Source organism: Chelonoidis abingdonii, chromosome 8 (genome assembly GCF_003597395.2).
Source record: "Chelonoidis abingdonii isolate Lonesome George chromosome 8, CheloAbing_2.0, whole genome shotgun sequence".
Taxonomy (NCBI): Eukaryota; Metazoa; Chordata; order Testudines; family Testudinidae; genus Chelonoidis; species Chelonoidis abingdonii.
In genome coordinates, this window is record NC_133776.1 from 32,345,785 (window position 1) to 32,359,474 (window position 13,690).

The 13,690-nt window shown below is 41.4% G+C and overlaps 1 protein-coding gene across 1 annotated transcript in view; it reads left to right on the top strand.

The window, feature by feature from the left end:
* Positions 1–13,690, top strand: part of SLC9A9 (solute carrier family 9 member A9) — a 327,170-nt gene that overhangs the window by 82,310 nt on the left and 231,170 nt on the right. The window contains exon 5 of the mRNA XM_075068481.1: positions 2,468–2,583. Coding sequence (XP_074924582.1) covers positions 2,468–2,583 — 116 coding nt within the window. The remainder of the gene's footprint in view (positions 1–2,467; positions 2,584–13,690) is intronic.

Sequence of the window (13,690 nt, forward strand, 5' to 3'; positions counted from 1 at the left end):
CTCCCTGCCCCTATTGGGCCCTTCCCCAAATTCCCACCCTGGCCTCACCTTCTCCCCCACGCACGCCGTGTTCCCTCTCCTCCCCATTCCTTCTCAGGCTTGCCGCATGAAACAGCTGTTTTGCAGTGCAAACACTGGGAGAGAGAGGGGAGAAGCAGGACACAGCGGCGCGCTCAGGTGAGGAGGCGGAGGCGGAGGTGAGCTGGGGCGAGGAGCTGCCAGTGGGTGCACCCACCAATTTTTCCCCGTGGATGCTCCAGCCCCAGAACATCCATGACATCAGTGCCTATGGATCCATGCTTTGCTGCCAGAGCTCCATGCTTTTGTGCCGGTGCTCCTCATTCTGGTGGTGGATCCTCCTTTCACTCTCCCTCCACTCTTGCACTTTTAGATTCACATTTGTGGGGAGGGATAGCTCAGTGGTTTGAGCATTAGCCTGCTAAATCCAGGGTTGTGAGTTCAATCCTTGAGGGGGCCAACTGGGGTAAAAAATCTCAGGATTGGTCCTGCTTTGAGCAGGGGGTTGGACTAGATGACCTCCTGAGATCCCTTCCAACCTAATATTCTATGATTAAGGGACTGCTGCATTACTTTATGTAGCATGTCTTCTATGGGGCCTCTTCCTATTTCTTTGGAGTCTTTTGGCTGGTGATAACATGGACAGCTGAGATCTCAAGGTTGCATCTGTAAAGGCAAAATGCAACACTTAACAGAGGCAGCACAGTCTACACGTGAGCATAATTTGCCCATCCCAAAGCTGATTGTTTCACGGCCGTACTGTCCTCTGTGTTTCTGTGGCTTGGGGAGAGCCAATAGCTGCAGGGAACCCCTATACTGAACACAGTCCCCACATTTTCCACAGGAGTTCGTCCTGGAAGATATCTCACTGCTGAGGGTGACCTGGGAAGCAAGGGAGGGCTTCTACTGCAATACGGCTTCCACTCTGGCCCATATACAGCTTGCCTGTGTGCAGCAATGGTCCGCCCGCCCCTCACAGCACAGTGGCGTGGACATGTTAGCCTGACTGAGACAAGGACCGCAGTAGCTCTCCCAAGAAACCTGTGCAAGCGCATTGCCCAAGTTCTGGATGACACCTTTGAAGAGATCACTGAAGCTGATTACCATGATGTGAGAGAACACATCAACACCCTATTCCACATCTAAGGATGCATGCAGTCCTAACCCTCCTCGCCCCAAGAGCCCGCAATGAATAACTTCCTTCCCAAAATAAAAGCCGCTTACCGGGAACCTCTTCTAGTGTTTGTCCTTCCCCAAGCAACGGCCACTGTGACTGGCTACCTTCCTCCTGGCTTGAGAACACCTCCTGGCTGCATGCATTTAGGGATTCCGGGTGTCTTCCTCCTCCTCAGCACCCTCGCTTCTGCTTTCCTCCTCCTCCTCCTGCCCTGTTGAACTGGGCTCTGAAGTGTCCATGGTGGTTCTCGGAGTGGAGGTTGGGTCGCCCCCAAGTATCGCGTCCAGGTCTTTGTAGAAAAGACAGGTTGTGGGGCCACCACTAGAGTGGGGTTTGCTTCGTGGGCTTTGTGGTAGGCATTCCACAGCTCCTTCATTTTAACCCTGCACTGCAGTGCATCCCGGTCATGGCCCCTTTCCATCATGCCTTTGATATCTGCCCGAAGGTATTCTGGGACATCTCCAGGAGGCCAATTAAAGTGATAAAATCAAGTGTGGTGTCTACACTTCCACTTTGTCAGCAAAAATTTTGTGCAAAAACCTTGTGTGTCTTGTCAGAGTGGCTTTATTTTGTCGCCAAAACAGGGCATTTTTACTGCCAAAAATTGCATCGCAGAGTGTATGTATTCACTCTTTTGCCAACAAAACTCTGTAGTGTAAACAAGGCCTTATTGTTTTTTTATGAAACTGGCAGTACTGTAGCACCACATTTTAAAACCTGACTTGTTGACTGATTGTTTTTGGGAGTGTTAAATATGCATCTCATTGTGATGACTAACCTGCAGTTTTAACTCAATCTATACTGGAAGCATTAAACACACACATACGCATACACAGAGAAAACAATCCATTTAAGAACATCAGAACAAGTCAACACAGCCACTCATGTCACTATGTTTGTGTTAAGGCTCTATAATGTTTGACAGATTACTTCTGATCATCTCTTCTTTAGATGACTTTATTTTATTTTTGTAAAATAAATGGCTAAATGTATTGTCATCTGTCAGCAGGTGAATAAGTTGCTAATATTCAGTAAAAGGTTTTTGCTCTTCAAATGTCTAGACAATTTTGATACAATATTTCAACAGCTGAAACAGAAGGCGATTTATATGACAGCAACAATTTGTGTTCAGTATTCATACAATAAGTGTATTTAAAAGAAGTTGCAGAAGACAACCTAGTGGTTTAAACAGGAAACTATTTAGTGTTGTGAAATGAAGAGAGTAAAAGTGGAAGACTATGTCTGCATCTCTGTCTTTCTTTTCTCTGACAGGTTGATAATGTATGGCTTTGTGAAGGCCATGCTACATGTTGGCCAGTTAAAAGGAGGGGATTTTCACTTCACAGACTGTTTATTTTTTGGCTCCTTGATGTCTGCTACAGACCCAGGTAATTGTTTGGTTTGTTTTATTTAACTTTTGGCCACAAAACTGTCAAATGTGGAGACCAGAATATAATGTTTCCATCTGCCTTCCTGATTTTACTCCATTTGCTGTTAAATAGCTGATAGATACTCTCATAACCAGAAATGTTAGGTCAAAAGAAACATTTCACTATCTGGAAAGATCCTTCTCTTATTTATGTTAGTAGATAGTTTAATTGTGCTTGTTTAGTTCACAAACTTTGAAATGTTGAAATGGACCAAACTCTAAAGGATGCCTCCCAGTGTCACTAAGGAATAATAAAACTAGGTGATAGATCCTTCTGTTCTAGATACGCAGTGTCAAATTTAGCATTGATGTAAGTGACGCTCACTTCTACCCTCCCCACTCATGTCTTCCTCCCCCTTTTTCGGTCCTGATCCAATTCCCAGTAAAGTCAATAAGAGTCCTTCTACTGACTTTAATGGGAGTTAGATCCCGTCCTTAATTATCAATGTGCTCGTAGATTTTCTAATTGTAGATACCTTAATTCCTGATAGGTTGTCGTTGCATATGTAATAATATGTTAAATATAGAAATGGGTAGAACTAAAGCCCCAGGTCCATGCATCCCTGAACTTTGGGAAAGTTCTGATCCAGATCCAAACTTTGCAGCCCAGACCAAACTCTAGCAATCAGCAACCAATATTGCATGTAATTTAATGACTACTTACATAAAGTACCTAAACCATCTCCAACAGCTCTTCCAATATTCAGTCTTGTCTTGTTCTCTCATCCAGTTTCAACATTTTGGACAGTGCTATTTGTTCCCTTTAATTCTATCCATGCATTTTCAATTTCTCAAAGAGTAATGGAAATTTGAATTAAATGCTTAATTGCTTTAATGATAGACAGTCACAAGCATTTCACTGTGGTGTCGGATCTGCTAGTGAACATACAATAGAATGTTAACCATTAAAAACTGTACTTATTTTACTTATTATTGTTCAAATACTGGACCTTGAAGTGTGCTGCTAGACTAGGAATGAGAGTGGCATTTTGACGCATGATAATTGGTGATCTCCTAACAAAAGAAATTATCTGGTCAAGTGTTATAGAAATAAAATGGAATAATAAATTGCTAGCTGAGTACAAATTGTATTTTCCACCTGATTTTTCATCAGTACATTGGATTACAGGGTGTTGTTTTTTAAATAAATGGATTGTAATTGCCCTTGGTTGTGAAAAGAGATTAAGCCTGAGAAGGTGGTAAAAACTGATCTGTTGACAAGGCAGAAGTTGTTTCATATGAGCTTCTTATTTATCAGATTAATGACAAAATGGAATAATTTTATACTACATGTGAAGAAGATAGCTCTCAGAAAGGGAAACATAGATGTGCAAATGAGAGGTGCGGAATATTGTGACAGAAGTGTTGAGAATGGGAAGACAGTGATGTAGCAGTCTAGGACTTGTTTTCTGTTTGTTACTTTCTCATACATAGTTTTCTATAAAATCAATACAGAGGAGGTTCTCCAATATGCAAGATGCTTTCCTACTGAACTTGCATTTGGACTTGGACTACCACTGTACTTGTGTTTGGACACACTGGGGAAAGTGTTTGAGGGTCTTGAAAATATACCTAATACAGATTAAATCTGGAAACATTGCAAGCTACTGTACAGATTTATGAAAATGTGTTCATCTATGAAGGAAAAACTGTAATACTGAGAATTTCCTGAAATACATTTTAGTATTCTTCATTGACCAAATTTTTTGTTAAATTCCTCTAAAAATTTCTGCAATAAATTTTGAGATACCTGGGAAATCCCCTCTAGTTTCTGGAATGTAACCACACCATCTCTGCAATACAGCTTTTTTATTTTCCAACCATGGCCCTCAGAAAACAAATTCTGTCTGTCCCTATTGAATCTTTCATTCTACAAAATATGTCTTTCCATAATAATTCTTTAGACTTATCAGAAGAAAATGATGTTCCAGGCAAACCTTCAGATGGACATTTTACTTTGAAAAGCATAGGCTTCTCTACACAGAATTCTCCCTTCTGTGCTTATGTAAATGTAGTTTTAAACACCAGAGTTATGTGTATATTTTTTATAATGCTGATCAAGTGGCATAATTTATCAAAAGTAAAGCAAATCAGATGTAATTGGAAGTATCATCTATTCTCACTACAGAAGAACATAATCAATCAGTTGAGAACTCTTGTGATCAACTGTATAATTAGTGCTATTACAGGTGCAACTTTAAGTCCCTCAAGTTTTGTGGCTAACTAGATAAAATGCTTCAGTATTAACAAGAGGAATTTAGTCCTGCTTGCCTGCTTTTCCTGGCTGAGCTTGAATTATTAAAAATGTTACTTTTGTTAATTTATTAAGCTAAATATATTGCATCCTAACCTGCTGAGGGTTTGCACTATGATTTTATTGTTATTATGTATATGAAAAGAAGAAAAAGGGGGTTTCCTTTTCTTAATTTTGGGTTTACATTGTCTTATAAGACTTCCTAAAATAATAGAACAGATTGTTTTTTAATATCTTATTTTATAATTCAGTATGGGCAAAGAAGGCATTCAGATTACTGAGCACAGTCATGTCTGAAGCAACTCCTCTCTGCCACATTCATACTAGTGACATTATTCAAACTTATAGAGTGAGGAAATATTCAGGCCCAGATTCTCAGCTATGATTCTGCCAACAGTTCTACGGGCCTGATGCAGCAGCTAGTAGTTATGGGGGTGTATGGACTCCCCAGTAGAGTTGGTTGCAAATACTTTCATGGAAAATTTGTCCGTGTTTTTTGTGATTTCAAAATTCAACACACCAGCCATGTCCTCTATACCAACAGCAGGCAGGTGGTGACTTAGAAGCCACAATGTGGAAACTTGTCCTGAACATCAGAGATCTACAACAGTTGAGATCCCCATACAGTACATTATTTGTAACAGCGTCCCAGGATGGGTAATCTGCAAGGACTGAATTTGGGACCTCTGGATCGAAAAGCAGGACCCTATATTGCTTGATCAATAGTAGCAGACCCATAACCTGTTAAGTGTCCAACCATAAGAGGGAAAAAAAGACTCTCACACGGTTAATGTAGCTCTACACTGCCTGCGATCCCCATATGGCATGATGATCTTCTCCGGTCTAGATAACCCCTCTTTAGATTATTTTCCACAGGGAATGTAGTACTGTGCAGCTGCACTGTGGTGCACGATCTGGGCCTCAGTTTATATAGTGACACAGTTGAAAATCGTTGATTCAAATAAGTCTGAGTATATTGTTCCTATCAGGTGAAGAAACAAAAATGTCAGTCTTCCAAATATGTGTGTGCTACCAGATTTGCCCATTACTTTGGGGTGTGCTCATTTATTAGGGTTATTCTTCTGGGGGAGGGAGGATTCTGTAATTTTATCAATGTAGTGCTTGTGTCACATGTGTTTTCATATGGAGCTCTACTTCTCCCTTCTGCAAGTCCCCTCCCAGTGGAGCTATCCTGCAGGACCTAGGTTCACCAGGGCTGGGTTCCTCCAGCCCCAGATGAAAGAACACACACACACACACACACTAACAGAGCAAATCTGAGTGGACCAGGTGAATCAGCACTTTCAAGCTGACTCCTTATATGTCCCTGAACTCAATAGGCTGGGCCAAGCAGCACTGTCAAGCTGCAACTCTTATATGCCACAGGTACCGTACCAGAATAGAGTATGCCTGAGCAGGCTGGGTCGAACAGCACTTCCAGGCTGCAACCCTTATATGCCCCCTGGACTCAGTAGTCTGGGTTGAGCAGCACTTTCAAGCTGCCACCCTCGTTTGTCACAGGTTCAGCACGTCTCTATTTCCACTTTCACATTACAGTTGTACTGGTAGTAACCCACTTGATGAGCAAACCCCACAGTATTTTGGGACACTACAGGGATCTTTAGCTTAAGTAAGAGAAGCATTGCTGCAGAGTAAATGGGGAAGCTAAAAACACAAAAGAGTAAAGTTCAGAGAGATCAAGGGAAGCAACCAACTTAACCGTAAAAGTTATGTATTGAATAATAGTGATAACTACACAAGGAGAGCCTAAACCAACATACCAGTTACATTGTTAAAGGTAACAAAAGTCATATATAGAAAACTATACCTGATAAAACAAGTCAGGGTTAGAAAGTTATACCTGAGGTAGAAAAGAAAACAGAGAGAGAGAGAGAGAGAGAGAGATCTCACCACTCCATGAAGCTTAAACTAGTCGGAGTTCCCAGGTGATGGTGGTAGCTCAGGGTACTGAGTGTTGGAGACAGGCAGAGCCCTCTGCACCACCAATCAGGAGAAGATGAAATCCCAATGATGCAGATTTTGGATCCAGGCATCAGAACACTTACTTGAACATAGGAAGGGTTTTTTTTGTAGAGAAACAACAATGGTTCAAGGGAGAACACTAGATCTGTTTATGGGTAAACTGATGACTTAAGAGTTTTCTTTAGGCTAGACAATAGGGGCTAATCATTCCTAGCTATTGGTGGTGTTCCTTCCAGGGAGTTCACAATGCAATTAGGCTGCTTCAGTATTTTGGGATATGAGTCAAAGATTTATTACTAGAATTGGTCTGATAACTGCTGAGCTGGGTGTGTGCAGGTGTGGGTTCATTAACATCTGGAGCAGAGATCCCCCAGGATGCAGTTCTTCCCTGCTTTTCTGGTCCCAGAGTTCAGTGTGGTTCTTGCCTTGGAATCTCTGTTCTCCATTCTGTTTCCTAATGGAGATGCCTCCTTGTCCCATCTTTGATGCAGATAAGGCTAGGGGAGTTGCCTTAACCCTATCACCCTTGTCAGGAGGGATCTAAGTGTGTCTCCCACCACCTTTCACTGCCCTCTGCAAGTCTTTTCTCTGATGGGTTTTGGTTGAAGCAGAGGCTGGGGGGTAGGGGTGTCCTTCATGAGTCAGACAAGCTGGATACTGCACCCTGGTTCCCCAAGAACATAGAGCTGACTGGTATCATGTGTGCCGTATAATTTAAGATCTGCTGTGCTTACAAGTGCATCATTGACTTAGAGTACCCCATCTACCATAGTAAAGACTACATATCCAGGCCTGGTTCCTCTCTTGATTGTGCTGATGGGTGAAACACAAAGTTGCATTCAGATAAATATCCAAAATTCCTGATTATCTGAAGTTCATGTTGGGATATGCCCTCAATGTGAGTTAACCCTCTGTTCTTCCACTGGACACAATCCATCAGCAAACCCTAGCTCCTCTTTCTGCTAATTCTTCCTTCAGTAGTAGCACCCTTGGTAAGATCCATTTTTTCATCATCTGGTGGCAGATCATTTTTGAGACAGGGCTGTGCAATTCACCCCATTGAAGAAGGACCCTCTGCTAGAGTGAGGAGAAGACCCCATGACGTGTGCTGAAATAGTCCTGATATTCAGGATAAATTAAATGGTAAAGGAGTCTTTGCATTGGTGAAAGTGCAAAAGACATAACAAACTGAATTGACTCTGAAAAAAAATTGGATTTCTTTCTCTCTTGGCCAAATGCATATGTTCATGTTTAGTTTCTATCAGCTAAGCAATCTAAATGTTGTATTATAAAACAGACCTTAGGCATTTGATTGGATTCTAGCAAGGGACATTCTTTCTTATGTATGAAATTCTCCTTGACCAATTTATGATACTAAGTTACAGCTGAGTAGCTTTGTAATGGATGCATTTCAAAGGTTCAGGTCAGATAACTGGTTATCTGAAGCTGATATCCATCTCCTTTGTTCAAAATAAAGCCAGAATTCTTGAGAGAGTGGGCTCCCAGCATTTCCAGACATTTTGATTTCCTTTCTTGGGAGATTTTAGCTGTAAACAACAAGAGAACAGTTTTCTTTCGATATTTCTGTATCTCTGCTTCTGCTCCTGGCCAAAGCCAAGAAGTGAAAAGGTGTGTTGGAAAGTAAGTGAAACATTAACTCAACATTTTCAAACCTTGATTCCATTCTAATTTGGAGTAAATTCTTACTCAGTTGTATCTGATATCCTAATCCCAAATGAAAGTTTCAATAATTAGAATATAGAAATAATTAGAACAAAAAGCTGAGTCTCAATTCTTTCCTTCCTTACATGGATGTGTAGTGGTGTGGTGGCCCTCCCAGGTCCTCAGGAGTCCACCCGCCTCACTATGTCACTGATATGTTGGCTGCCATGGGGAATGAAGCGGTCTCTGCTCTCAGCTGGAGCCCAGGCCTGTGATCAGGCTGGGTGGAAACAAACAGTCAATTGGCCCCAGCTTTGGATCAAGGTGGGGCAACACAGAGTCTGAGGCTGAGTGACAAATAAGCAGTCAATTAACCCAGGTCCTGGATCAAGGCGGGGCAACCCAGAGTCTGAGACTCAAGCTTCTGGCGTGGGGAAGGGGAGACTGCTACCCCTGGGTTGGGGTGGCAGGAGGGACACAGGCCTACCCACTCTACTGTGTCCCAGCCCAGGGCCCTAGGAGTGACAAAGCACTTTGTCAATGGGTCAGCGGGGATCCACGCTGCAACACAATGACTCACCCTCTGTCAGTGTTGCAGCCAGACAGGGGTCTGCTACCCCTAGGCCACTTCCACACTCCCCTTCTTGGTGTACCTGTTGCTGTGAGGAGGGGTCGAGGTTGACGGCAGCTTCTGGGACCGTGAGCAAGTCTTTGGGGTTCTGGTCCATCAGTGGTCCGGGCCAGTTGTCTTCTCCCTCTGAGTTCAGGTCCAATGGCAGTCTGGGCAGTCCGGGCCAGTTGTCTGCTTCCTCTAGATCTCAATCAGCTAGTGGCCCTGGTGGCCCATGCCAGTCCTCTGCTCCCTCGGCATCCTCCACCACTTCCCAGCTCAGGAGGCCACAGGAAGGGTCTGGTCTCTCCGGTGGTTGCCTCCCTACTGAGTTTTCTGGTCCGCCTTTTATACTTTTTGCCCCTCCACCCACTTCCTGAAGGAGGGGCAACGAGGCCCTGGTTCCGCTCATCAGGACTCAATGCAAGGGCCCTCCCACTCTGGGTCCTCTAGAGGCCACCCCGCCTCACTACAGGGCGCAATTCTCATTGACTTCAAAACTGTGCAAATATCCTTCAGCATTAATAGCAGTAAGAGAAATTAGTCAGAGCAATGCTCTGATTCTATGTACTCACAAATGGATGATATGAATGCCATTGGTGTTCACATTAACAACATGACTTGACCTTTGCCTTAACCATAATAAAATGGGAGAATTGCTGGAAAGGGCTGCTTTAGGGCTTTGTCTTGGGTGCTGTTATTAGCACATTATAGTATAATGACATTCCAGTCTAAAGACATTTTACTTACCCGTAGCACTTAAAAAAAAAATAAATTCTGACATTTAAAGCATGGGAAGCACATTTACCTCCACAGAGGTTTGCTGAAGCATAACTATTTTACATGAACTCCCTTACCTTTGGTCATGTTGATAATCACAAGGCCCTTTTCTATTTGGAGTTACTATGGTTACAGCTGCACAGAAGATGTAAGTTGTACTGTGGTGTGTGGGGATTTTTTATAAAAATAGATATTAACCATCAGCTCAAGCAGTTCTGGCTCCTTACAAAATCACCACATTGTGTGTTTAAAAAGATAATTCATAAAAACAGCGGTAAGATATTTTATAAACCGTGTGTAAATACTGTACATTTAAAATATCTTTGTAATTAAAATGTTTTGTTGATGCTTTCTCCCTTTCTCTCATTGAGCTAATCCATGAGTAGGATGGGTGACTAGCAGTGTCAGGACTCTACACTTCAGATGGGAACTGTTATTTTTAGAGAAAAGCCTTTTCTGTATGGGTGGTTTAATTGGATTGTCTCTCATCTTATTTTCTTCCAATTTGTCATTGAACTGCCTGTTAGGATCTGGGCTTATCAGATATGACAGATGATTGTTAACTTTGTTATAATCAGAAGATTAAGAAGAGACAATGGCAGCCCCTTTGATCATTGTTTCTAGTATAGGTATTTAATATTTCATTTTATATTTAGTTTATTTTCTTTTATTTTGATCAGATCCTCTTTTTTTTGTAAATCAAATATACTGATCTCATTTATTTTCTGGCTCCACTTTCTGGGTCTCCTAGTTCTTTTCAGCAACAGAACAACAAAAAAGTATTGGATATTGTTAGTCTGAATACTGCTGTGATTTCTTGACATTTCAAGAATGTTTTTACAGGAAATTAATTACAGAAAATTACAGGAAATTAATAGCAAGTGGAGCTGCTCCCATGTATGTCAAAAATATCCTTTATAAACCTGTGTTGACTTGGGTAGGTCCAAGATTGTGCTAAATTGAGCATTTGATAACTCGTTATCTCAGGCCATGAAATACAGAAAGGAGAGAACCAGATTTGTTAGCTCAAATACTAAGAAATTCCCAGACACTTCATCAGCTTAGGTTTCCTGTCACGGTAGTTTTTAATGAAGATCATCAATGTGTTGGGAATCAGGACATTAATATGCCATCTGCACTTATGGCAGAGTTTTCTACTTCATCAGAAAAGTATTTGTGTGGTTCTCAAGGCAATATGTAGCTATCTATCTATCTATCTATCTGTCTATCTATGCCTCCACTTATACTTACGTGGAAATCTGAGAGCAAGATTTCAATCCTGAAACAGGCTAAGTTCTTTAAGCAAAAGTAGTATGACTTTTGCCTACTCACTATAAAGTATTTGGGGAAGTACCTTGATTATTTATCATACTATATAAAACCTAATTCTAGCTATTCTTAAATGTCTTCAAAAAACATCTAATACCATGTTTTATTTCTAAGTATAAGGTAAAACTATGGTATCACAGATGTACTGTGATAACTGTTGGCAAATGACTTTTTAAAGGAGATCATTCTACTGTAGTAAAATTTAAGATATCATCTCCCAGGTATCCAAGTATTGATAAATTATTTTAGTAGGTCCATGCATCATCCTGATTACTGCTTACATGCACATATGGCTTTCTGTAAGCAGCTCACAATTAATCCCATGATCTGCCGTTCAGCAGAAGGACTCTGTAGAATGAGGAAAAAAGAAGTACACTCCATACAAATAGATATATAAATCTCACATTAACTCTGGTCCAAATTATTGCAAATCCTGATTCAAAATAATCATATAGACTATCTTTGAGTCCTTAACCCAGGTCAATATGAAATCCAAGCCATTGTAGTTTACAACTTCAGAACTCATAGCTGAGAGACTTCTAGAATCTATCCTAGGCTAGACAACAATCTGTGGTCATCTACATTTGCAAGTCTTATCTTTTCTTCTCATATTTTGAGAGAGCTTGTTGGTGTGGTGACTTAATGGCTGTAATGTTTTTTTATTATTATTATTCTCTACCCTTTTATTCATTTTGTTTGAAGAGATGCATAGAGAGATTTCTTTGTGCAGGCCTGGATTCTTGATTCCTCACATTGGTTTTGTCTGGGTTTGCTTGTCCTTTAAAGCTGGTGGCAGAATCCTCCAGGACCAACATTAGTTGTTCTTGGGGGGGGGGGCCTTCCCGTGGGACAGAGGGCACAGTTATTTCATAAATTCCAAGGCCAGAACGGACCATCTAGTGTGCCCTCTGGTATAACACAGGCCATAGAACTTCTCCAGAATATTTCTTAGATCAGATCTTTTAGAAAAACATACAATCTTGATGTAAAATTCCCAGTGATAGAAAATCCACCACAACCCTTGGTAAGTTGTTCTAGTGGTTAATTATCCTCACTGTTAAAAATGTATGTCTTATTTCCCGGAAGAATTTATCTAGCTTCAACTTCCGGCCATTAGATCATGTTTTATACCTTTCTCTGCTAGATTGCAGAGCTCATTGTTCACCATGTAGATACCGATAGATTGTGATTAAGTAACTCCTTAACCTTCTGTTTGTTAAAATAAATAGATTATGTTTCTTGTGTCTATGGCTGTATGGCATGTTTTCTAATCCTTTAATCATTCTTGTGGCTGTTCTCTGAACTCCCTCCAATTTATCAACATCCTTCCTGAATAGTGGACACCAGAACTAGTCAGAAGTGTTAGCTTGAGATTTCCCTGTTTAAACATCCCAACACACCAGAATATTATGATATCCTAACATTCTAGAATATTTCAACAAGCACTAAATCCTTAGATCATTGTTTTTTACACTGTAGTCTTGTCTGCTCAGAGCTCTTTGTTAAAATGTCCCACCACTGTACTGGTGCTGGTACCGCTCCCCTGGGTGGAAACAACAGCTGTTGGCATTTTTACTAAGAGAGGGGTTAGATAGCATAGTGGCTAATAATGTTGGCGGGCAATCTGCAATGGTGAAAGAGTGTAATGACAATTTTATTGTAAATCCAGCCTGTGAGACTCTTCCCTAAGGAAATTCCTGACTTTTCTAGTGTATGGTCAAGTCTAGGAGAAACAGGAGAGAGAGGGGGCACTTGAAAATGGCAAAAACGAGCCCAGCCCTGAATGCTTAATACCAAGTATGTATGCTTGCTAAGTGGAAATGGGACAGCAAGAGAGAACACACTCCTCCATCCAAAAACTATCATATACCTTCCAATGCAGCAGCATTTTAATTATTTCCCAAAAGATTACTTTCCTTTCCTTTCCTTTGTTTCCACTTCTCATTTATAAGTTGCTTTATTAGGGAAAGCCAAAGTGGTATATGGGAACTTTGCTTTAGAGCAACATTCCTGTGTGGAACTCAGGATCAGCTAGAAACACGGGTGCACATGCATTGAAATCCACACCTCATCATGCAGGCCTCAGCATCAACTACTACAGCTCTTTGATTTCATGCCCAGAATAAGGGAATCTTTCTAGAAACCCACTGGTACCCACTGAAGGAACTGAACAGACATTCAAAGATCATTTCCCTCTCTGGTTTTCTGTCTCATGTAGGCTCTCTTTTTGCAGTCTCACAGCCAATTGTGACAGGGGTCTCTCCTCTGTTTTTGGTACCAAACAAGCCCTATCAGGGTTGGATCTGGAGTTTAATAAACTTTGAGGGAGAAGCAGTGGAGTCAATGTGGCAGTTTGTGATTTAGGAAAGAAATCCAGGTCACTAAGGGCTTGTTACTTAAAATGCTACAGCAGCACAGCTCCAACTCTGCAGCTGCACCGCTTCAGTG